The sequence below is a fragment of the Heloderma suspectum genome, chromosome 13 (genome assembly GCF_057233095.1).
Source record: "Heloderma suspectum isolate Gila_16-S chromosome 13, 16-S_ref, whole genome shotgun sequence".
NCBI classification, from domain to species: domain Eukaryota; kingdom Metazoa; phylum Chordata; class Lepidosauria; order Squamata; family Helodermatidae; genus Heloderma; species Heloderma suspectum.
The window spans coordinates 7,178,716-7,204,647 of record NC_139470.1 but is presented as its reverse complement, the minus strand read 5'-3'; the positions used below and the strand labels follow the sequence as shown (position 1 = coordinate 7,204,647).

General features: G+C 47.5%; 1 protein-coding gene across 23 annotated transcripts in view; it reads left to right on the top strand.

Moving 5' to 3' along the window:
• NCOR2 (nuclear receptor corepressor 2) overlaps positions 1 to 25,932 on the top strand; it is a 414,582-nt gene that overhangs the window by 257,634 nt on the left and 131,016 nt on the right. For 18 of the 23 annotated variants that reach the window (XM_084819282.1, XM_084819284.1, XM_084819292.1 and 15 more), the window contains 6 exons: positions 6,334 to 6,400; positions 11,937 to 12,109; positions 13,440 to 13,533; positions 17,268 to 17,446; positions 19,457 to 19,511; positions 22,400 to 22,498. In XM_084819282.1, the coding sequence (XP_084675408.1) occupies positions 6,334 to 6,400; positions 11,937 to 12,109; positions 13,440 to 13,533; positions 17,268 to 17,446; positions 19,457 to 19,511; positions 22,400 to 22,498 (667 nt within the window). The remainder of the gene's footprint in view (positions 1 to 6,333; positions 6,401 to 11,936; positions 12,110 to 13,439; positions 13,534 to 17,267; positions 17,447 to 19,456; positions 19,512 to 22,399; positions 22,499 to 25,932) is intronic. The other 5 variants (XM_084819296.1, XM_084819290.1, XM_084819297.1 and 2 more) reach the window with 1 other exon arrangement.

Here is a 25,932-nt window from a genome sequence, read left to right as displayed (position 1 = left end):
TCCTGCCTCCATTTCTCTCTACTATCACCTGAATTTTTTACTGTAAGCTCCCTGGGGCAGAGACTGCCCTTTTATACCTTGAAAAAGGTACTAAGTAATGGTACTAATAATAATGGACCACCTGGGAACCACATGCTCTTTGGTGAAGGGACGGGTACATAAGAGGAATAAATAAATGCAGCAAATAATACAGGCCTTGCACCAAAGAGTAAGTTGTGTGGATGGTGTCCAGGGCGGTTGCCCCATTTTAACTGTGGTGGTTTAACTGTGGTTTCTACTTCAAACCAGTCCCCAGGCCACACACGCATCCTTCCGTTCAGACGACTCTCCACGAGGCAAGGCGCCTGTGTGCTTTGCGTGCTATTTTTAGACGGCTTATTCCTACGACCATATCCATGATTTTTTTGTTTGCTTTGTAAAGCGCTCATTAGGGGCAACAACAACAACAAAATCCTCGTTGTTTAAGGTGCGTTTCTGTATGCTTAGCTCTGCTTCCCTCTAAGGCTCCCTGATGTTCCTGCCATCTCTGATTTTCCCTCCCTTTTAATCGATGTAAACAGTTGGATGTTTGCTGCTGGGGAGGTGAAGGCGTGTTGCAGTCCTGACCTTTCCAAAGTGCTGTTCGCAAGCGCTGTGTGCCTCTCCCGCTTGGGGGGTGGGGGTGTCCTCTACCTTATGCAGGCTGCACTGTAGAAATCCTGGAGCCCCGCTTGCTAGCTTTCCTATGCCCCCAGGAACACGACATATGCTTCCTCCCATTTGTGGCCCGGTTTAACCTCCTTGTAAATGGTTTCTAAGTAACAGCAGCGGCACGTAGCGAGGACCGACTGTGAAGAAGGGCTGACGCGCTCCAAGATCACACAAGCCTTTTGAAGCAGAGTGTGGGATCTGCAGGTTTTTGAAGGCCGGGATGGGGGGATAGAATAAAAGAAATGGGGACAGCGCCTATCATCGCAACCACGCTGTTGCTTTCAAAACGCTTTGCGGGTTTCTGTATTCAGAGAGCAATCCAGGATTCCCCACCCCTCTGGATTAATCTTCTCAAGGTCCAAGAAAACTCAGAACCTAGGACATCTGTTGCTTCAGCTGCTGCTTTTAAGCCTTCTCATTGAGCCTGGAGTCTAGGGCTGTGGGCAGCTTCCAGGGGTCTCCTGTTGCTCTCGGATTCATCCAGCAGTTCCCAAGGCCTCTCTTGTCTGCCTTTGAAAGAGATGGCTGTTGATTAGCTCAGCGATCTTGCCCAGAAAGGAGAAGGCAAGTCTCCTGGGGGGGGCATCTGTTGCTCCCTCTCCTGATACCTCTCTCCCTTTCCCCCCTTTTAGAGCCGCTCCCTCATGGCAGTGTGTTTTAACCTCAGGGGTTTAAGCTGTGGGAGGTGATGCTTTTGTGCAGCCTCTGTGTGTTTTGTTTCGCACACATGGAAGATAATCCCCAAAGGGTTTACTATCTTCCTTGATGATGACGAGATGGAAGAAACTGCTCCTTACCAACTACTCCGTTACATGAAATGCAGTGGCCTCCCTCAACCTGGTCCCTTCCAGATATGTTGGATTACAACTCCCATCGCCCCTAGCTTGCATGGGGCAATGAGAATTGCAGTCCAGGACATCTAGAGAACACTAAGTTGGGTTACACAGTTAACGGGAAACAGTTTGATCAGCTGAGTTGTTGGATTCCTGTTTGTAGGTTCATGGGGCAGGGACATGGAATAGCACACCATCGCTCAACCTGATGCCCTCCAGATGTGTTGGATTGCAGTCCCCATCATTCCCAGCCAGCATGCCACTGGGAATGATGGGAGTTGCAATCCAACACATCTGGAGGGCTCCAGGCTGGTCAAGGCTGGAATAGCGTAAGATGTTAACCCTCAGCCTATACTAGATCCATGTTTTTCAGAGCTGGCTTTTTCTGCCCATCCTGAGGTCTAGAGACATGCAGTAAAATAAAATCAAGCTGGATGTTATGTTTTTACCTTGGATGGCTTTAAAGGGGGATTAGGAAAATCTATGTTGGATAAGGCTACTGTTAGGAGCTGGCTCCTAGATACGATGTCTATATATTACCTCCAGTATCACAGGAAATATGCCTCTGAATACCAGTTGCTGGGGAAGAACTGTAGGAGAGACCTATTGCCCTCAAATCATGCCTGTGTGTTTCTCATATGCCACTGTGTGGACAGAACGCTGGACAATGCTCTGGGCGGTTAAGCTTTGTAAACTGCCCAAGGAGCTTTGGCTGTGTGGCAGTATAGAAATGTAATAAATAAAATAATAATAATATAGGGTAGCCATTTACACATTGCCCCAAGGAAAGGGAAAACGTTCCCCAAAAGGAGGACACCAGTTTGCATAGGACCATGGGAAGCTGCCTTGTACTGAGCCAGACCCTTTGTCCATCTAGCCCAATACTGTGGACACTGGCTGGCAGCAATGGCTCCCCAGGGTTTCAGACAGGATTCCTTCCTAGCCCTAAATGGAGAAGCCGGGGATCGAACCTGGGACCTTTTGCATGCAAAGCATGTGCTCTATCACACTGAGCTATGGCCCCTCCCATACCTCAAATATACACACAAATAACATTTGCATATGCACGTTTATATGTACAGGTGCAAATTTAGAAATAATGTCTGTAATTTAAAGAGAAATACAGTGCATCTCACCATGGTGGAGAAGAGTGACCAGGTGACCTGTACATGCCTACTCAGTCTGCTGCCCAGGTGCTAACTTCAAGGCCCCTACCTGCTCTCGCTCCTTATGGTTGACTTTAAACTGGATTGGACTGGCTACCTCTTCAGAAAAGGACACCTTCAGATAGAAGACTGTTCTCTGCCAGCTGTCCAAAATAGAAGATAAATTTTGTGAACCGCCCAGAGAGTTTCAGCTGTTGGGCAGTATAGAAATGAAATGAATGAATGAATGAAGACTGTCCCCTGTACAGTAGGGTGCCTGGCCACCCTATCAGGGCCTGTGGTCTGATCCAGCATGGATCTTCTCATGGATAATTTTGGAACGTGTTTCAGATGCAGGGGCAAATTTTATTCCGAGCAGCCTCAGAGGGGTGGTGTTCGTGTTTTGGTTTTAAATCATACCACATACAAAGCTGTCTGGTCTGTTTTGAAGGGACGTGGTAAGCCCGGCCTGCCAATTCAGCGTCGGTTTTATTTCATTGATATTCTGGCTGGGTTTAATTGGGATTACCGTGGAGGGCTTTTGCTCTGCTTTTACCTCTGGCATGCCTGTGCAGCGCTGATGTGTGTCTCTTATTCATAAGGTTAGTGGCCGGTTTCCATTTGAAAGGAGGAGGAGGCTGCCACCTGCCAAGTGCTACCTTGAAAAGTCGAGTTCTGTTTTTACATCAAAGCCTTTATAACCAAACCGGAGAAAATTGAGCTCTTGGAGCTCAGCTTGGTCATGGTTTGGGAACTCAGTGTTCACTTGCCACCCCAAGGAGCTAGTTATGAAAAGGGGAAGGAGATCTTCGTGAGACCTTCGCTATTTTGTTATACAAGGGTCCAAAATCAAGTGGGGGTTTGCTTCCTTCCAGAGGAAGTCCAGCCTGGTCACTTCCTGTAAAGAACTCCATTCAGAGCATTCTGGAATGTCCCTCTTCAGGCAAGGCTGCGAATCTGCCAGGCGCAAAGGAAGTCGTGGAGCAGGCTGAGTTTTGAGCTTTGTGTAGCCGCCGAAGAGGTAGGAGGCTCAGGAGAGGCAGATGTTGATTGGAGGGTCTCCAAAGCTGAACTGAGAACTTAGACGTCCCTCATGCAAGGCCCGGTGATTTTCAGAGCCCTACCCCGTAAGCAAAGTTAAAAGGACAGCGCAGCACATAACTGGACTGGCTTGCACAACTCATCTGCTTCAAGGCACCCCATGCTCTGGATTGTATTTGTTTATCTGTTTGTTTTAGAATATTTATATATCGCTTCCCAGTTGAACAATCCCAAAGCAGTTTACAACAAACTATAAAACAATACATCATTAATGGTTGGGAAAAGCCAGGATAAACATGTACGTTTCTAATAATCGTCGAAAGCACGTGATTGTCAGTGCCTGACATATCGCAGAGGGGAGGTCATTCCAGAGGGGGAACACCACCTCAGAGGAGGGCTGTTGCCATGTTGCTGGCGGATGGGACTCTGCACGATGTGGTGTGGGCAGCAAGGCCTCCCCTGAGGATTGTAGTGGTCTAATGGGTCTGTATAGGAGGAGTGAGCTGCACTGCGGGTGTTGTGGAGGCAGATGAAGGCCCTGCCTTTTACAGCGTGGTTGGGGGTCTTTTTGGTCCCTTCCAAATGCGTGGAAATGTTTACACTCGAATTTTCCTTCAATTTTGTAGCGGTCTAACTGCCTTGGCTTTCCCAAAAGATTTCTGGGAATCGTAGTCTGCTGAGAACGCTGTTAGAGGAATCCTAATTCCACTGTCCACCGAAAAGCTAAATTTCTCAGGATTCCAGGAATGACTCTCCAACTAATCTTAAGTGTGTGTGTAGCATAGATGTTTCTCTAAATAATCCCCTGCAAAAAGAACTTACTTTAACTCACTCTTCACGCTTTGTTCAGTTCACTTCTCCATTCACCTTGGGGCGCTGTGGGGGATCATTAACTTCCCGCTTTTTTTCTCCATGTCAACATTGATTAGTTATTTGAATGATCTTGGGGGGGAGGTATTTTTTATTGTATTCGCCTTGTGAATTATTCACATGTGTGCAATTGAACGGGGCAAATGCCAGGTGGTACCTCAATAACCTGCTGCAGCTATTTAAGCATCTGGTTGTTTTTCAGTCGTTAAGTCGTGTCCGACTCTTCGTGACCCCATGGACCATAGCACGCCAGGCCTTCCTGTCCTCCACTCTCTCCTGAAGTGTGCTCAAGTTCATATTCATTGCATCGGTGATGCTATCTAGCCATCTCATCCTCTGCTGTCCCCTTCTCCTTTTGCCTTCAATCTTTCCCAGCATCAGGGTCTTTTCCAGGGAGTTTTCTCTTCGCATGAGGTGGCCAAAATATTTGAGCTTCAGCTTCAGTATCTGTCCTTCCAATGAGCAGTCAGGGGTGATTTCCTTTAGGATTGACTGATTTGACCTCTTTGCAGTCCAAGGGACTTGTAAGAGTCTTCTCCAGCACCACAGTTCGAAAGCATCAATTCTTCGGCGCTCAGCCTTCCTTATAGTCCAGCTCTCACAGCCATACATTACTACTGGGAAAACCATCGCTTTGATTATACGGACCTTTGTCGGCAAGGTGATGTCTCTGCTTCTTACTATGCTGTCTAGGTTTGCCATAGCTTTCCTCCCAAGGAGCAAGCATCTTTTAATTTCATGGCTACAGTCACCGTCTGCGGTGATCTTGGAGCCCAAGAAAGTAAAACCTGTCACTGCTTCCATTTCTTCCCCTTCTATATGCCAGGAAGTGATGGGGCCAGATGCCATGATCTTCGTTTTGTTAATGCTGAGTTTCAAACCAGCTTTTGCCCTCTCCACTTTCACCCTCAACAAGAGGCTCTTGAGATCCTCTTCGCTTTCTGCCATTAGGGTGGTATCGTCTGCGTATCTGAGGTTGTGGATAATTCTCCCAGCAATCTTAATTCCGACCTGTGATTCATCCAACCCAGCGTTTCTCATGATGTACTCTGTATATAAGTTAAATAAGCAGGGCGACAATATACAGCCTTGTTGTACTCCTTTCCCAATTTTGAACCAATCGGTTGTTCCATGTCCAGTTCTTACTGTTGCTACTTGACCCTTGTACAGGTTTCTCAGGAGACAGGTAAGGTGGTGTGATACTCCCATCTCTTTAAGAATTTGCCACAGTTTGTTGTGATCCACATAATCGAAGGCTTTAGCGTAGTCAATGAAGCAGAAATAGGCGTTTTTCTGGAATGCTCTTGCTTTCTCCATGATCCAGTGAATGTTGGCGATTTGATCTCTAGTTCCTCTGTCTCATCGAAACCCAGCTTGTACTTCCGGTAGTTCTCCGTTCACATACTGCTGAAGCCTAGCTTGTAGGATTTTGAGCATAACTTTGCTGGCACGGAAGTGGCGTCTGTGCGGTGCCAGTTTACATGGTACCTCCTTTCCACATTTGCCTGTGGAGGCTCATGGCATGGAGAGCGTTCAGGATGAAAAATTACCTTGTGAACGGAGGCTAAATGGCAATAAAGCCTGAGCAGAAACCACCTCTGCTATTCTGAAAGTGCTGTGGTTCAAGGTCAGCCTTGAAAACTGGCTTTGAAGCGGAGGTGTTTGAAACTGAGTGTGTATGTGTGTGAGTGAGCAAGCAAATGGATGCTGTATGCAGGCGTATACAAAATCTTGCATTTTCTTCTCCTTTGCAGAAACCAGGCAATGCGGAAGAAGCTGATCTTATATTTCAAGAGGAGAAATCACGCCCGTAAGCAGTGGGTAAGTAGCACCCTTCTGTGGGCTTCTCTCCCCATTTTCTAAACCCAGGATGGAGCTACGTGTTCCACCCACAATGCGTGTATATAGACCCTTAGGAGGGACATGGGAAGTTGCCTTATATCATGTCAGACCATTGAGCCACCTAGCTCAGCGTTGTCTACACCAGGGGTGAACCTAAGGTAGATCTCCAGGTGTTTTGCACTTAAATTCACAGCATTCTTGACCATTAGCCATGCTGACAGGGGTTTGTAGGAGTTGAAGTCGAAAACATCTGGAGATCTTCCTTCTGTCCACCGTTGCTCTAGGGGATGCGGCTTCATTGACCACCAGGTGTCATTGGGAGGGGTTGATTGGCAGGGGAAAAGTGGTGGGTGGAAAGAGAGGTGCTAGGAAAGAAATAGGTTGGAGCCGTAATATGGAACCGAGTCCCAGGGAGCCTAGAAGAGGAAAGCTGTCGCAAGGACCAGCTCAGAACGGCGAGGGCAGGAGGAGCAGGCCAAAGGAAAGAGCTTGAGAGGTGACGGGGAAATGGAAGGGCAGAGAAAAGAGGCGATACGGGTTTGCTTCTTTGAAATGGTCAGACAAGCATTGCCTGCAGCCCTCCAGTATGAAAATGTTGTATTTCAGTTAAGTGGTTAGTTTATTTGTAGCATATTTACCCCTCTCTTCAACCAAAAAAGGCTCCCAGAGTAGTTTACAGGGATGAGTAATAAGACAATGCCTGCCCCCAAGTTTACAATCTAAAAGACACAGCACAAAAGGAAAAGGGATTGGAAAAGTGGAGGAAAACAAAATAAAACTCAGGCACCAATTCTTAGTTTCAAAGTTCTTATAAGTGTTATTTCTGGCAGGGAAGGATGAAATAAGCTCCCTCCAGCTGTCCCTTCTCTGGCCAGTGTATGAGGCTAGGTTGTTCTTCCCCTTTCTGTGATGTATATCCGTTAATGAAGGGATGTGGCCAAAGATGGGAGAGGGTGGGCCATGAGACCAGCAGTACGTGCAAGGGATGGTGTGTCTTTGTTTTTATTTACATCGCTAGCTTGTGTGGCACCACCTGCCCTGGTGAACTACCTGGGCCTGTGTGTGCTCAGGTTTCAGAGCCCTCTTCAGGCGCAGAAGGGACCCCAGGGTGTGCAGTATCAATCCCCTGTGCTTGACAAACAGTAGGAAGCCTTTGGATGGGCAATACCTGGTATAAACACAAGGAACCCTGTCCTTCTGCCCTTGCTGCTCCTGTTCAGGCTCCAACTCCTAAATGCTTGAAGCTCCTTCTGCTTCCAGCTTCTGTGCGCCTGCCAGGCCTAGATTTGGGTACTGTCCATGGCTCTGGTCAGGCCCTTGCGCCCTTTTACTTATAAAGCCTAACGGTACAGGCAGAATCATGCCAGTTTGTAGAGTATTTTGGCCAGATTGGCATCTCAGGTCTGCTCCACTCCCTGCCACTCCTTCTAAAGCTCTTTGGAAGTGATTTTGATATCATCCTACTAAAGGGATAAAAAGTTCAGAGCGTAGCTAATGAACAGAGCAGAGAAGATGCTGGTTGGCTGGAGCATTCTTCTTGCCAGATGGATGCTCAGTGTTTAGATGTGCCAAGCTAAACAGAATCTAAAGCAACCAAATCCTCAGCTGGATTAATTGGGAGCTCGAACTTCAGTCCCTTTTTGTTTCCCTTCCTGGCTTAGCATCAGACACAGCTGGAGCCGGGCGGCGCTTTGTTCTTGTCTGGATTTAGATCTTGCTCAGGAAGCTTCAGAAGCCATCAGGCCGTAGCTAAAAGGAAAAGGGGCAACTTGTTTTTCACAGTGCAAAAGGAGCCACCCCTCTGCCCAAACCAGACATTACAGTCTGCATCACCATTGTGACCCAGCAGAGAAAGTATCACCCAGCAGTGCCGCTTACATGTTTGGACTGGGCAAACCTGCCCACCTGGTTCCAGACAGAGCACTGCCAATGAGAAGTCATTGTGAAGCTATTCCGTCCTTTTTTCTCCTGTGTGGATTTTCTGCAGTAAGAAAAAAGACAGAAGTAGTGGTGGGGAAACATGGGAGGGTTACAAGTGGGAGATGACAATGTCTGAACTCCCTGCAACATTCTGTGAATAAGGCAGGGTGATGGCGCAATAAAAGCCACGACCAGAAGCTCCCAGGAGGCTGTTTTGCACAAGCCTCCGTAAAACAGAGAGCTGTGCAAGGGCTGTGCACTTCAGTCAAGCATGCTCTGGAGACTTCCACATCACATTATGCCCCCCCGGGTCAGATCTGTCTTCTCTAATACTTTGCTGTGCCATATGAGGTAGCTTCTTCGCATCTTTGATCCATCTCAGAAACTCCAGCTCATGCAGAATGTGGCCGCCCGAGCATTAGTGGGGGTGAGCCAGTTTGATCACATAACGATTATACTGCGCCAGCTGCACTGGTTACCGGTGCATTTTTGAGCCCAATTCAGAGTGCTGGTTTTGACTTTTAAAGGCTTAAGCGGTTTGGGACCAAGTTACCTGAAGGACTGCCTTCACCCATATCAGCCTGCCTGCAGTTTAAGATCAGAAAGAGAGGCCCTTCTCATTTCCCCGCCTGTAAGACCAGTCAGGTGGGTGATCACATGTGAGAGGGCCTTCTCTGCAGTGGCCCCACACCTTTGGAACAAGCTGCCATCGGAGGTCTGCCATGCTCTGTCACGTAACTGCTATTGTTGCTGGTACTGCTGTTAACATCGTTGCTGGTTTTATTGTTGCCTTTTTTTCTTTTTTCTTTTTTGCTTTTATTTTATGTTTTATCACTTTTAATATTTTAACTCTTTTTATGTATTTTATTGCTGTAAGCCGCCTTGGGAGGGCTTCTGCCCCGAAAGGTGGCCAAGAAATATTTCAAATAAATAAATAAACAAAGTAAGATAAAATCTTGCTATATCTTGCCTCATAGAAGCAGTTATAAAGCATGGAATGGGGGCGGGGTGCTTGGCCACATCTGGTCCACCACCTGTGTGCTGGACCCTTGCCCATCATGGCTTATTACATCTAATAGGGAGGGGATGTCTGGCTGGGTCCAGGAGGTTCTAAACTCCTCCGAGAGAGAGAGAGCGCAAGGGAGAGGCCAAACGCTTTAAAGGAGGCAGTTATTAGGCCACTCCTGAAAAAGCCTAACTTGGACTCAGAAGACGTTAACAATTATAGGCCGGTTGCTAATATACCCTCCCTGAACAAGGTGCTTGAGCGGGTGGTCAGCCCCCACACAAATGCTTCTTGCTTTCTGAGTCCTATTCCCATTTCTTTGTGTGTGTGCGTGCATGTGGTAAAGCTTATCTACTTGAGAAAGTTTTATTTGTCTTCATTTTTGAGGAAATTAGTCAAGAAATGACAAGCAGTTGTCCTCATTTTCTTTTGTGTGTGTGTTTTTAACCAGCAGTGCTTTTTGTACTTCAGAAAACTTTGGCCTCATCAATTTGTCTGCTGAGAAAGCCCTGTGCATCTTCCCCCAAACCTTTGCATGTTGCAGAGGGGTCCTGGGGGCATACTTAGTTTACACAGGACTCTAGCTGAGCCTGTTGGGGCCTTGTAAACTGTGTGTGTGCCCTCAGTCACAGCCCCAATACGTTCCTTCAGCTCCTCATTGCAGGAGAGTATCAGAAGTGGCAGCCACAAGCTTATATGCTTGTCCACCTTGACTGACCTTTTCCGTAAGGTCCCTCTTGATAACCTTCTAGGATACCCAGAGCCAGCTTCAAAACTCCTGCATTTTGTCTCCTTCCTCATCTCAGTGGTTCAGCAACATTGCTTTTGGGACGTCAGCCATTAATCAGTTGGATGAATTAATTTAGGGTGCAATCCTATGCATGTCTAAACAGAAAAAGGCCTACAATTCCCAGCATTCCCCAGCCAGCAAGGGTCACTGGGAATGCTGGGAGTTATAGGACGTTTTTCTGTCTAAACATACATAGGATTGCACCCTACATCCCTTTTTATTATAGACGTAAAGGTAGTCTTGCAACAAACCTAATTAAATGCTTAACCATACATTTTAATTGGTTAATCTATTGATTACATTTATGTATTGGTTGAAACAGCATTTGTGAAGCAAGAAGTTTATGCAGCTTTATAAGCATTTGTGTAGCAGCAGCAGCAATAACAATAACAATAATAATAATAATAATGTGTTAAAAAATGCTGTCTGATTAATTGGAGAATTCATTGGAAGGACAGATACTGAAGCTGAAGCTCAAATATTTTGGCCACCTAATGCGAAGAGAAAACTCTCTGGAAAAGACCCTGATGCTGGGAAAGACTGAAGGCAAAAGGAGAAGGGGACAGCAGAGGATGAGATGGCTAGATAGCATCACCGATGCAATGAATATGAACTTGAGCACGCTCCGGGAGAGCACAGGACAGGAAGGCCTGGCGTGCTATGATCCATGGGGTCACGAAGAGTCGGACATGACTGAACGACTGAACAACAACAAAGGGTGCAATCCTACGGCCTCTAGTCAGTGGTTAGACAGTCATAGGATAGGTCAGTTTCCTGAGAACTGACCTCCACCTCCTTCACAGATCGGCTCCGCACTCATAAGAACAGTGCGGAGCAGCAAAAACGGGGCATTCCTAGGGGTGGGCTGGAGCAGGGAGGGCAGACGTGCCTTTCCGACGCTTCCTATGTGTTGTCTGGCATCCCCCCCCCCCCCGCTCCAATTTCCCGTGGCTAGACAGCTGAAATCGGCTGTGAATAGCCGTGAACGCAGGGTGGCTGAAGCACGGAGACTCCTGCCCTGCATTGGATAGGTGGTCGCCTCCAAGTTTGGAGGCAGCCGCCTATCCCAGATAGGATTCCGCCCTAAATAAACTAAAAATGCATCTCCAATAAATGGGGCAACACAATTTTTTTTTTAGTTGATTATTTTTAATGTATTTATAAAAACTGAAGATGGCAAGCCCCGTCTTAGAACAGCCATATTTATTTTGTCATATACAGACTTATGCACTTTTAATAGATTAATTCCTATTGGTGACAGCACTTAATTGTGTGACAGTAGCAACTTTTTTGGAATAGCAGTTAGCCTCAGTTTTCCTCCCTATCATTCCTAGAACAAGGGATGGAATTCGGGGCACGCCATTCAATGTGCCGAATGTACATGGGGCATCATTAGCTTGAGGTAATTACCACCCCCAGCCCACCCCGCAGTGCTGGGTCTGTTCTTTGCCTGCACATCTCATTAGCAGCCTACAGCGGCATGTTATCATCGATGCCCACATGATAAAGGAGGGTTTGTTTCACAAAACGAATGTGTGGTAAGATGATTGCACGACCAATTCAGCTCATGCCCAGATCTTCCTAGCTGTATTCTTTCATGGGCGAGTTTTGGTCATGTGTGTTTGCCTCGAGAATCTTACGTTAATTCTCCTCTGAGACCTTACTGCTACTTAAACCTGACAAAGAATGTCAAGGAACCATTTCTTAATCTCTCTCTCTCTCTCTCTCTCTCTCTCTCTCTCTCTCTCTCTCTCACTGCTTTCTCCTCCTCCCCTGAAACTTTACTTCCACCTCTTCAGGAACAGAAATTCTGCCAGCGCTATGACCAGTTGATGGAAGCCTGGGAAAAGAAAGTGGAGCGCATTGAAAACAACCCCCGACGCCGAGCCAAGGAGAGCAAAGTACGCGAATATTATGAGAAACAGTTCCCAGAGATCCGGAAGCAAAGGGAATTGCAGGAGCGCATGCAGAGGTTAGTGGAGGCACGTTCAGAAGGGAGTGAGCTGTGAGAGCGCCAGGTTGGCAGGAGTGCATTAAAGCTCTGGGTCTTTGATGGTGGAACGTCAGTTTCTGGTGGAGTGCTAAAAGGGGCCAGTTCTCTGTGGGAAATATTTTGGCCTCCAGGCAAGACCAGTCTCATCAGCCTTATCCTCCAGCTAAGTCCTGTCCCCAACCACCATGAAGGTAGTGGATTCAGTTGTTTCAGAGCCCTAGTCAAAATACAGATAGCTCTGCCCCATACTGACAAAACCTCCCCCTATCCTGAATATAGGGGCCTCTACTTCTCTGTTCCTGCCTGACCTTATACTCGTAAGATTGGGAGAAACCCAAAAGGCCATTGAGTTGAGCGATAGGCAGTGGGACCCATGTTTTGAGTAGCCTTAGAACTACAGTGTTAGTTCGTCCAGCCCTGCAACTCGTGACAGGCGCCCCACCAGATTCAGAATACAAGGGAGGAGGACCACAGGAGGGTGGGAGTATCTCAGGTGCTGCTTCAGACCAGCTTGCACAAGGGTGGTAGTGCTTTGGCTTCCTTCTGCCATCCCTCCGCATCATTGCCTAGTCTGAGCCTGCATGAGAGTCTGGCAGGCTTGGAGGAGAAGTAAGGAGAGCAAGGAGGCACTTCTGCCTTTGTTGAAGCTTTTTGGAAGAGGAAGATGGGGTACTTCCACCCTGACTTTATGCTTCCCTGTACTCCTAAGCGTGGCAGTGATGCCACAGCCGAGGGTGGCATAGCCCTCTAGCACCTTGGCCAAAGAGGGCCACCAAGCCCCCTCACAATTAGGAATGTGGCCCTGACTGGTTTAGAACATCCATACAGCAGTCTCCATTCCCAAATCCACCCAGGCCAGCCAACATAATCCAGACTGGCTTCCACGCACATGCTGCCTCCTTCGCCCACTCGGCTTCCCTCTTGTGGCATCACTTGGAACAGCTTGGCTCTTGACACATGTAGCATTCACAAAACCAGTTGTCACCTCAAAAATATCAACTTGTGGCAGTGATGGTCACATCCCCTCTATGTTAAAATGGTCACAGAAACCAGCCCTGTGCTATGGGCCTATTTGCATGGCAGCTGTCTGGTTCTTGGGCTGGAGCATTAGGAAAGTGCCATATTTCCCCTCACTCCCCAACACACACACGCGGTCTCCCGCTGCCATCCCACCTTCCCCAGCGTTGAGTTCTCCTCCTTCTGCGTGGCGCTCCATCGCATGCAAGCAGCCACAGTAATTGTTGGAAGATGCAGTGCCAAGTGCAAAATGGAGCATAAATTTTTCAGTGCTTTCTCTGCCGTTTCCCAGCAGGGTAGGACAGAGGGGCAGCGGCCTCTCCATGTCTGCGGCACGCAGCGAACACGAGGTGTCGGAAATTATTGATGGGCTCTCGGAACAAGAGGTGAGGCTGGGTCGCCGTTGTCTCTTTCCCTTGTGTTCTCTCCTTCTCTTTTCTTTTTCCTCTGGGGAGACCAACGCAGTCACAGCAGACCTTGGCGATGGAAGTTGCTGCTGCTGCTGCCACCAAATTGCATTAGCTTCAGCCCTAGCTGTGTTTAGCAAATACTGTGTTGGGGAATGTGATGCCTTGATGGATTTGACAAGACCCTAAATGGGGTCGTAGGGAGGCCTCTCTCTCTCTCTCTCTCTCTCTGTCTCTCATATATATATATATGTATGTATGTATGTATGTATGTATGTCTTTTTGCTTGCCTTCTGGGTCTTGTTAGCAAACACAGTTCTGTTAGCTTTGTGGTGCCTGCCAGGTGAGGCTTTCTATAGTAACTGGTGGGGATCAACAGCGTAATTATCAACAAATAAGGGGCTTCTGAATCATTAAATAGGGGGCTCCTGAATTTCCTAGTTGCCCCTTCTTCTGAGATTCAGGCAACCAGTGAACCCTGCTTGGCTGTCTTTGTTTTAAGTTGTTTTAAACTGTTTTAAACTGTTGTATGCTGCCTTGATGGCTTTTTTTCTTAGCGAATAAGGTTAGCTCAGGGATGGGTAACCTCAGGCCCAGGAGCCAAATCCAGCCTTCCAGGGGTCCCCAAATGGCCACTCACCCGTTCCCCCAGCCCCACCCCCTTTTGACCAACAACGGGTATTTGGGTGGTTTCCTGGCTTTTGTGCAGTTTCTTCTCCATTCTAAAAGCTTGAAATGCCTCTCCTAAGGCTGGGTGACTGGCAGTAAGAACTTTCAGCTACGACATGCTGGTATTTTTGGCCCCATCCCTTTTGCCTTGGGCCACGCCCCCTTTGCCTTTGATCCCTGTCCACCACTGGATGTGGCCCCAGAAGGCTTCTCCAGAATGGAATTTGGCCCTTGGCTAGAAAGAGGTTCCCCACCCCTGGTCTGTCTAGTTCAGCACCCTGTTTCCTATGCTGGCCAACCAGATACCTCTGGGAAGTCCACAAGCCAGGTCGTGAGGTGAATCGCTCTCTGTTCTTTGTCCTTAGCTTCTGTGGTAGACTGTCTCTGTACATGGTGGTTCTATTTCTACCTATTATGACTAACAAGAACATAAGAGCTGTGCTCAATCAGATCCAAGGTCCATCTAGTGCACCATCATGTTTCCCACAGTGGCTAACTTAGATATGTAAAATTTCTGGAAATGTTGAAACCATGATGGAAAAAACATGAGAAAACATGGGGGGTGGGAAATCCTCTTCCCTCTGAATCCCACTTCCCAACATTTTAGGAAACTGAGCATGACTTGTAGCATCCCTAAATATCTTGCAGTAAAAGAGGCATTCAATCAATAATTTTCATAAGGAATGGAAGAAATAACTGGGCTGAGAATCTTACAGAGAGGATTAAAGAAATAAAATCCCCCATGGCTTCAAAGTGTGCAAAAATCTTACACTTCTAGTCTTCGTATAAAAGTCTTCCCGTGATGTACTTTTTAGAAATCGTTTGGTGAGCTAAAGGCTGGAAGCAATTTATGAGTGCCTTGTCTAAAATGTTTTTATTCATCATTCTAAAAGAAAATATTTCTGAAATTTTTCAACTTTTCAAATTTTTCAAGAAACCTCCCCCTGCCAATTTGGGGAAAATGTGGTGGCTAGGGGTCGGTGGGGGGGACATTGGCTTAAAGAAAAACTTTTTTCTTGGCTTTTATCAAAATCTCTCATCAAAGACTCCTGAGCAAATTTAGTGGTCATTGGATAAGAGGAGAGGTCCCCTTATGTATCTAGTAATTGGTTAAGGAATAGAAAGCAGAGAGTAGAAATAAATGGCAAATTTTCCCAATGGAGGGATGTAAATAGTGGGGTCCCACAGGGATCTGTATTGGGGCCAGTGTTTTTCAACTTATTCATAAATGGTCTGTAATTAGGAGTGAACAGTGAGTGAAGTGGCCAAGTTTGCTGATGACACCAAATTATTTAAGGTGGTTAAAACAAAAAGGGATTGTGAAGAGCTCCAAAAGGATCTCTCCACACTGGGAGAATGGACATCAAAATGGCAAATGTGGTTCAGTGTAAGCAAGTGTAAAGTGATACACGTTGGGGCAAAAATTCCCAACTTCACATATATACTAATGGGATTGTCCTTTCTCAGTTATGGAATTTTACCGGGGGTCCAGACATGGTTGTCTTCCGTTTGTCACTGTCCCATGTTTTCCTACCGGTTCTTCCGCTTTTTTCCTATTGCAGAAAATCCGTACAAGAGAAAAAAGACAGAACAACTGCACAATGCCTTATCATTGGTAGCAGCCGGAGCCCTCCATCTGGAAGCACCATAGTTCTCCAGATGTTTCTGACTTCATCTCCCAGTAGCCCCTTCCAGCATGGCCAATGGTCAGGAATGCTGAGTGTTGAAGTCAAAAGTATCTGGAGATCCACTTTCTGCCCACACCTGCCCTAGGACACTTTCCCTTATTAGAGAGTCAGTGTGATGTTCTGGTTCCCATATTGCACTATGACTGGGGAAACGCAGGTTCAAATCCCGATTCTTGCTCACTGGCTGGACTTCGACCAGCCACTTTTACTCAGCCTAACCTGCCTCACAGGGCTGTTGTGAGACCAAAAGGGAGGAACAATGTGGTCATTTCATGTATTATATTTCTATACCACCCCATAGCTGAAGCTGTCTGGGTGGTTCACAAAAATTAAAATACATTATACAAAGTACAAAAACCATTTACATAAAAACATATAAACAGATAGCACACACATAGACAAGATATATCTAAAACAATTTTTAAACTATCAGCCAAAGACAATCCAGGACCTGATGAAAAACTCATTATATGCTGCCAAATGCCTGAGAGGAGAGGGCAATTTTAACCTGGCGCCAAAAAGGTCATAATATTGGCTCCAGGTGGATCTCATTGGGGAGCTCATTCCATAACTGGGGGCCAGCACTGAAAAGGCCCTCTCCCTTGTTGCCACCCTCTGAGCCTCCCTCGGAGGAGGCACCTGGAGGAGGGCCTTAGATGCTGAACGTAGTGTAGAAGTCGGTTCATGCTGGGAGAGGTGCTTCATCAACTCTGGGTCTGGAAAGGTTGAGGATGACTGCTCTAGAGTGACGAGCCCAGCAGGGTATTTCAGTTAATACTGAAGCCTTTTTCTTCTCAAAGGGGACGATTTAGAGGGCCTTCCCTTCTGGCAGCAGTAGTTTTCGTCGGCATAGATTTAATGCATAGCTTTCAAGCATCACCATCAGCTTCTTCCCTTTGCAATGTCTATAGTAGGGTTGGTGGGTTGAAGGTAGTTCAGGAATTACTGGTAGATTTCCAGATGATTTGTCGTAGATTGTCAAGGATATCTGACTCCCAATTGCTTAACAACAGTAACAATGAAATTACCCTACCACCCATTCCCAAATTAGACTGCTGAAATGGAGGAAAGCTAGGGGTAACCAGGAATGGATTTTGGTGTGGAAGGACTGCGAGCTCAGCTCAGTTCTGGTGCACAAAACAAATGTGTGCACCAGAAGTGCTTGGTTGCTGCTCAGAGACACCGTGTTCTTCATTCCCTTTCTTTTCCATTTGTGTCCAGTCAGTCGGTCTCGGGGTTCTAGTAAAACCCAAGCCTGAAGTCTGCCCTCACCTGGTCTGTAGCCTCTCTCATTCTGTGAGCATTTTCCCTTTGGGTGTTCTAACGAGGCCTCTTCTCTTCTGCTTCCCATGCCAGAATCTGGAGAAACAGATGCGCCAACTTGCTGTCATCCCACCCATGCTGTACGACACCGAGCAGCAACGCATCAAGTTCATCAACATGAACGGCCTCATGGACGATCCCATGAAGGTCTACAAGGACCGGCAGGTGATGAACATGTGGAGTGAACAGGAGAAAGAGACATTCCGAGAAAAGTGAGTTAAGCTGAGCGGGCAGCCCTGAAGTTCGCATATCCACTTATAGGCTGCAATGAAAAAAACATCAGTCCAAGATGAGCAGAAGGTCCTTGCATGGCATCAGTCCTATATATGCCAGGGGTGCAAAACCTCAGGCTTGCGCACCAAATCCAGCCTGCCTGGGGTCCCAGTCCGGCCCTCCTGGGTTCCCCACATAGCCATTCCCTTTCTTCTGGCCCACCCCCTTTCCTGGCCCCACCCCTCCTTTTGCTCCACCCCTTCCCCCAACTCCACCCCCTTTCTCCTAACTACCAATCATTTCATGATTGCCCATTTTTTGTGCAGTTTTTCTCCCCATTCTAAGAAGTTGAAATGCCTCTCCTAAGGCCTACTTGCAGGTTTTAAGCTAAAATATCCTGGTATTTTTAACACCAGCCGTGTTAACACCTGCCCACTGGTGGAACGCAGCCCCTGAAAGGTTTGCTGAAATGGAATTTGGCTCTTGGGCTGAAAGAGGTTCCACACCCCTGCTATACACTAATAGCGAACTCATTTGTTATCTAGCCAAAATGGCTCCAGCCTTGCACAAGAGACCAACAAGAAAGCAAAAGTGTCGAGATAAGAGCAATAATTAGATTTTACGTTGATTATGCAATTAACTGCCCAAGACACTTATGTACACTTAAGTTACTCTAAAATATTATAATTTCAGCCCAACTATCGTTAACGCTGCTCCTTTTTCTAATCCAATGTGGAAAAAGTAACTTCTAAGTCACTGAAATCTTTCATTCTTCCTTCTTTCTACAGAACTTTGGAAATTCTCTCACACACCAGTGTGCCCAAGAAACAGAAACCAGGTGGATCTAGGAAAATTAGAGCAGGCTTGATTTCTCAGTGCCTGGAGTCACTGGGGTCAGGCCTCAGCATCAGTCTGCCTCAAGCTGTTGAGTGCTGAGACCAAGGGGAGTTGGCAGGAACAGGGACTAATAAGAGCAGGGCCAAGTTCCAGGGAAGGCAGATCAGAACCCTGTGGGGGCCAGAAGTAAGCGGTGCCGAGAAGACGATCAAGTTCCAAGAAGGGAGATCTGGCTATTTGGCCACTGTGTGAACAGAATGCTGGACTAAATAAGCCTTTGGTCTGATTCAGCGTGGCTCGTCTTAAGTTGCTATGATCCGTGGCACATAAAGTGGGCGCAAGGTCAGGGCAGGCCACGGGCCTTGCTCTGAGATTGCAGTTGGGAGAAAAGGGCACAGGACCTTTAGCAGAGGGGTGTGGGCTGTGGAGCTCACTTGAGACCTGACCTTCATAGGGCTGTGGCGCGCTGGCATCAGCTTGACTGGTTTTGCAGCCCAGGTGGCATCCTTGAAGCCAAGAGTTTAGTCTACTGGGCTCATAGTCAGAATGGAGTACTGGTGTTGCAGGAGGTATTTTTATTTTATTTTATTTTTATTAAAACATTTCTATCCTGCCCTATATCATTAAGATCTCAGGGCAGCATACAGATAAAATCAATTTAAACGGTATAAAACAATAAATTATTTAAACACCTAAAAATATATTAAACTATTAAACAAGCTAATACCAGTTAAAATCTAAAACAGTTAAAACAGTGTGCTAGGGAATGCATTTAGCCCTCAAAGGCTCTGGTAAAAAGCCATGTTTTTACTTGGCGCCAAAACGAGACCAATGTCTGTGCCAATCGGACCTCCAAGGTGTGGGCATTCCACAACTGGGGTGCCACAGCAGAGAAGGTACAGTGCCAGCACCAGATTGTTGGGAGCCATGAGACAAAACAGGCACAAATTCCTCACACTGCATACCAAGGTTAGGGAAAGGATGGAATAAAAACGTAATAAATAAGAAATAAATACCCGCTTGGCTGGACCCTAGGATGGACACAAACTAGCAGGGAATAAAGCTTATGTATTTCTTTTCTTTAAACAGAACCAGCCATGAGTGACAAGTTAAACATCCTTCAGAGTTGTCTCTTAATGCCCCCCTCCCTCAATTCTGCTTCCATTTTCTAGGTTCATGCAGCATCCAAAGAATTTTGGTCTCATCGCTTCCTTTCTGGAGAGGAAAGTAAGTTCCTAGTTTTTATTTCATTTTTTTCATTTCCAGTGTTTGCCTTTTAAGCAAAGAAAACTTCTACCCAAATTCTCTCAGGCTAGATTGCTTCTTTGTGTAACGTGGGCTGGTTTGTGTAACGTGGGCTCCAAAGGGATGGCATAGCTTGGAGTCAGAGCTCACCAAAACTTAGAATGGCTGTGTTTGAATCAAGTAGGGAAGGGCAGTGGCCAGCCACAAGAAAGAGGCAAAGAAAGGCAGAGGGCTGGCCTTCAAGGGAGAAGCAAGGTGACTCTGAGAACAAGGCTTTCAGTTTCTGGAAGGTTCCCTGGATCAAGACTTCCTGTGGCTGGTGGTCTTGTCAACTACAGCAGAGAGCAGGGGTGCCACGCCAAGGCGAGACCACGAAACATTACAGTGTAGTTATATCCCATACAAGACAATGGGGCAGCCCCCTGACTTGGCCTGGCCAGAAGTCTCTGGTAGTATCATGTGCCCAACATCTAAGAAGCCTCTGGACAGGCCAGGGTTCTGAGCTAACCTTTTAGCTGGCCAAATATGGAAACCTTCCAGTTCCTCTTCTGCCCCTGCCACCCCTAAACATAACTTGTCAGGTCTCACAATGATTTCCTGCTCTCTCCTCATGTGTGCCGGAATTGGAATGCAGCTGACAGGCCCCGAAAGTGGAAAACTCAATGCATCAGCCTGAACGTGAAGGGTGTTCCACCTAGCAAGTTCAATGGGTGGAAATAATGGCTCCTGACAGTTGTATGGCAGGTTATATATAGCATTCCACTGCAGGTAAAAGATGATAGACTTCTCCCAATGGTGTGGGGCTTTTTGTTTTTAGTTTCTGCAGTCATCTGGGGTCCTTCTTCCGTCTTGCCCTGTGCACGCTTCCACAATGCTGGAAATAGGTTTTCAGTGCCAGAATCTAGGATGCAACCCACTTAAGGGCATACCTCAGTTCCCTAAAACTTTTGTAATTTCTTGGTGTGGAGTTGTTTCCACCCCTTTAATTGTCGGTCTTTGGCTCCACTAGAAGCCCCATAGGGGAGGAAGATTTCCGGTAAAGTAACCCAGCTAACGATACCGTTTGCCCCTGCACAGATCAGCTGAGAGACAGACAGCACAGAGAGGGAGCTTCAGCGGGGAGTAGCTACTGGGGTGGGAGGACTCAGATTCTGTATTGGTTGTGGAGAGCAGCAGGTGTCGTTGAGACTGTACAGCCCACAGGATGGGATTATTGGGGTATCCGTATCCCTCAACTGCCTCGCAGATGGTCAAAGGAATCTTTGAAGCAAAAGAAAGAGGTTTTGTAATTGCAGCTAAGCTTGTACTAGCTCAACACTAGTAATTAAAAACAAAACCCTCACCAAAGGAACGCCTGGAGAAGGTTTGGCCCATAGCCGAAACGGGGACATTAACTTTTATAATCAACTCAAGGAATCACAACTTTTCATAGCAGCTGGTTTGACATTAGCTGCACCAGTAATTAATAAACTGATCCCAGGCCATACTTCCTCGTATGGGGATATTATATCTTCTTTATCTGTGTATAGTTGGAAGTAACAATAAAGGATTTTTAAAAGAGAGAGCGGTATGAAAGCACAGTTAGTATATAGGTGTTGGTGCAGCATACTGGCTAAGTGGCTGTCAGAAAATCCCCAGTTCAGATCTCACCTCTGCTTATGGATTCATGAGATAGCCCTTGGAAAGCTGCTTTTCTCTCATTCTCCGCTTTCCATTTGCAATATGGATATAATAATACAGACATACCTTACAGCAGGAGTGGGCAGCCTCAGGCCCAGGGGCCAAATCCAGCTCTCCTGAGGTCCCAGTCTGGCCCTTCGGGGGTCTGCAGATGTACATGCCCTTTTCCCCCGTGCCCCACGCCCTTCACTTGGCCCCACTCCCCTTCCTCCAACCTTCAGTCATTCTGTGGTTTCGTTTGTGCAGTTTTTTCTCCGTTCTCAGAGCTTGAAATGCCTCTCCTAAGGCTTAGTTCCTGGCAGTAAGGGCTTTAAGCTACAATACGTTGGTATTTTTGGCCACACCCTTTGCTTTCTGTCCCACCCACCACTGGAATGCAGCCCCTGGGGCCTTCTCTGAAATTGAATTCGGCTCTCAGGCTGAAAGTGGTTCCCCACTCGTGCTTTGCAGGATTGCTGTAAGGGATTATTGAGATATTGTATAAATGCCAAGATGATGATGACGATTCCTGATAGTATCCAACTTGAGCGATCTCATGAGTTCATCGCTTAAGAGTGCCACTAAATGGGGTAGTGGTTTCTGCATGCTTGGGGGACTCCCCTGGAATGCAGAAGTATTTTTGTTTGTAAAGTACAAGAAAAAGATATTTTTTAACATTCCACAAACGTTCTGACAAGGACTCGGGCTCAGTGAGCTTCCAGGACCTATGGAATGTGGTGTAGAGATCCAGAGTGGTGTAGTGGCTAGAGGTTTCAGTGCCCTTTTTCCTTTCCCACTGTCTGGAAACCTCTCTCCTACTATGTAGCAATAAAGCACTCAGGTTTGGGGTTGGCAGCCAACCTGAACCTGAGCAATTTGGTGTTATATTAGACAGTGGTGTCCATTCTATACAGGAAGGTTTCTGGAGGGGGTGTGGGGAGAGGAAAAAGCACGCTGTTTTACTCCTCCTTTTCTGAAACTCCCCCCCCCCCCCCAAGACCCAAACAGCAGTACAAGGTTCTGAACACTGAACAGGAGCACTTCTGTTAGGAGCTGGGAATGTTCATTAAGGGTCTCTAGTTGTTGTGTTGGAGTTAATTTTGTTTCAGATCCCCTGTTGCTGTTATGAATTGTGTTGCTCAACATAGACTCAGTTAGTCTCCCAGTTATCCAGAATAACTCTCATCTTCATCCGTGCTGTATTGCTTTAGACAGTGGCTGATTGCGTCCTCTACTATTACCTAACCAAGAAGAATGAGAACTATAAGAACCTGGTGAGAAGGAATTACCGGAGGCGTGGGAAGAACCAGGTAAGAAACGCAGGGACAGTCGTACAGAGGGTGTATTGAAGCTTTCGTTGCTTTGTCATGTGCTGACCAAGTAGGAGCAAGTGGTGGCTGTAGACAGAGACTGCAAATGCCAGAGACAGTATGCATGTGGCTGATCGTTGCTTTCTGCTATGGTTGGGGCCATATGTTGCCTACAATTCCATGATTGCCTTTTGGAGAAAAATGGCATTGGATGCAGGCTTCAACACTCTGACACCATCTGTTCTTCTCTTTTCTGCCGTGTGGTGAGCAATACCCAGTAAAGTCTCCAACGCCACAAGCCAAGTGAGGTTTTTAGTTGGTAGGAGGCAGGCAGGGAAGACCTGCGGAAAAATGTTGGAGCAGCTGCTTTGCAGGCAGAAGGTCCTAGGTCAATCCCCAGCAGTCTGTTAGCATGGCTAAGAAAGACACTTCCTTGAGACCTTGGAGAGCTTTTGAAATTCAGAGTGGGCCGTGCTGGGCGTGGGGAAGGGGCGTCGCTCAGTGGTAGAAGCAATGCTTTGCATGTCATAGATCCCAGTTTCCCCCCAGATAAGGCTGAGAAAGCCCCTTGCTTGACATCCTGGAGGGCCACTGCCAGTCAGTGTCAGCAGTACTGAACTACATAGAATCATAGAATAGTAGGGTTGGAAGGGGCCTACAAGGCCATCGAGTCCAACCCCCTGCTCAATGCAGGAATCCAAGTCAGAGCATCCCTGACAGATGGCTGTCCAGCCTCATCTTGAAACATGGACTCCTAAATTCTCCCTGTTTGTCGCCATCCTGTGATCCAAACACTGAGGTGCTCTTAACTCCATCCACTAAGAGACACATTCTTCTCCAACCTGGTGCCCTCCAGATGTGTTGGACAACAACTCCTGTCATCCCCAGCCATCGCAACCCTTTGCCATGCTTGCTGGGGATGACACATTGTGGTCCCACAAAGTGGGAGGGGCTGTAACCCAGTTGTATACCACACACTCTGCATGCAGGAGATCTCAGCTTCAATCCCCAACATCTCCAGGTCGGGCTGGGAGATCTTCCCTGAAACCCTGTGGAGTGTCAACAATATCGGGCTAGATGGAGCGATGGACTGACTTGGTATACGGCAGCAGCCAATGATTAGGGTGCACCAGGCTGGGGAAGGCTATTCCAGAAGACTCGAGACAGAGGAGTTGTATCAGAAGGCCCCTCCCAGACTTCTGCCTTCTACCAAGCCAGACCCAGTGGTCCATTTGGCTCAGTTCTCTCCCTGGAAGCAGCATTCCAAGGTCTCAGCCAAACAGATCTTTCCCAGCCCTTCTCCCTGTGTTCCTTTAATTCAGGGCTGTTGAACCTCAGGCCTGGGGGCCAAAACCAGCCCTCCTGGGGTCACCAGGAGGCCACACCCCTTCCGCACGTCACCAAGGGGCTCCCGCTTCCCCCACCATCCCCTGATAGTTTGGTGGTTTCTGTGCTGTGGTGCGTTTTTCCCTTCCGTTCTAAAATGTTGAAATGTCTCTCCTAAGGCTCACTTACTGGCAGTAAAAGCATTACGCTAAAATATGCGGGGGGGAGGAGTTGTATTTTAGTCCTACCCTCTTTGGTCTTTGGCCCTGCCCCCTTACCTTAGGCACCGCCCACCCCCAGAATACAACCCCAAAGAGCTTCTCTGAAATTAAATTCATCCCATGGGCTGAAAGAGATTCTGCAACGCTCCTTTAACTGGAGATGCCAGGGAGATTGAACCTGGTATATGCAAAGCAGTTGGTATGCCACTGAACTGCCCCCCTTCCCATCAGGCTGTTGTTACTCCTTTCGGCACGGATAACCCCTGTTTGTTTCATTGGGGCTTATGCAGGAAAACGTCCCAGAAAATTCTGCCCCCCTCTTGGTTGGGCTGTGAGGGTCTGCAGGGAGGGAGGGCCATGCGGATGTTCTGCCTCAGATACGGTTCTGTTTTTTTGGCTGGCTCTGGCCAAGAGAGTTTTTCGCTTGCTTTCAAGAATAGCTGCCCAACACAGATTTGGTTGGACAGCAGTACCATGTAAGGGAGCAAAGAGACCTGAACTTTTATGTCTCAGCATCATTTTGGAGAACGTAGAGGGGAAAAGAAGAGATGGAGGGGAGAAGTACCACAGTGATGTTTGCAGAAAGCGTGCTATTAAGACTGGTGTGTGTGTGTGTGGGGGGGGGGGGGGATATCGTAAAATTTCACTGCCTGAGGAGACTTGGAACATAGTCAAGTGGTGATGAAATGGCTCACTCCGTTTATAGTTTCTACTTCTACCTGTTAAGGAGTGAAAGATATATTTAAAGAGCCTTTTAGTGCTTCATTTGTGGTTGATTTGCGTGTGGGAGGCTTGAAAGTAGGGATGGTTGGGTGTCTTTCCCTCCCCTCCCCCCTTGCTGTCCTTTCGTTACTGTGGCCCCAAGGTCAACACTGTGGTTTCCTTAATAATATTAGACTGCTTTACAAAATGGAAAAGGACACCTAGCCAAACACAGGGCTACAATCTCGTCTCCCCTGCTATAAATAAGATGCTTAAGTGGACCTGTCTGGGTCTGACCCAGGAACGTCACAGTTGAGGCTGGAAGCTACCCTGATTAACTTTCCTGGGCTGCTTCAGAGGAAGCGGCACAGCAATAACCACTGCGATTGGTAGAGGCAGCATGAGGCCCATAGGTTGGCCAGGACAAGTATCGGTACCCAGGAGTCTGGCATTACGTACGCCTGCTCTTAAAGAATATGTCAATGGTGCAGCAGTAAGCTGTGCTGTTCTGAGCAATCCCCATAGAACAGGGGTGCATAACCTCAGGCCAAGGCACCAAATCTGGACCACATGGGGTCCCAATCCAGCCCTCCGGGGTTCCCCAGACGGCTGTGCCCCCTTCCTTCGACCACTGATGGTGTGGTGGTTTCCTGGCTTTTGCGCAGTTTTTTCCCCATCCTAAAAGGCTGAAATGCCTCTCCTAAGGCTCAGTTACTGGCAGTAAGAACTTTAAGCTAAAATGTGCTGGTATTTTTGGTCCCATCTATTTTTTGCCTTTGATCCAGACCTTTCTGCCTTTCACCACCACCCCCATATTGGAATATGGCCCCCAGGAGCTTCTTCTAAATTGAATGTAGCTAAAGGAGGCCGCGGTGGCTTAGCGGTTAAGACGTTGAACTGCAGACCGGAAGGTCAGCAGTTTGAGACCCGAGTGCCGCGTGACGGAGTGAGCTCCCGTCTTCAGTCCCAGCTCCTGCCAACCTAGCAGTTCGAAAGCAAGAAATTGCAAGTAGGTAAATAGGTACCGCCTCGGCGGGAAAGGTAACAGCGTTCCGTGCGCCTCAGTGTTCAGCCATGCCGGCCACGTGACCACGGAAGCGTCTTCGGACAGCGGTGGCTCTTCGGCTTAGAAATGGAGATGAGCACCAAACCCTAGAGTCGGACACGACTGGTTGGGGACACCTT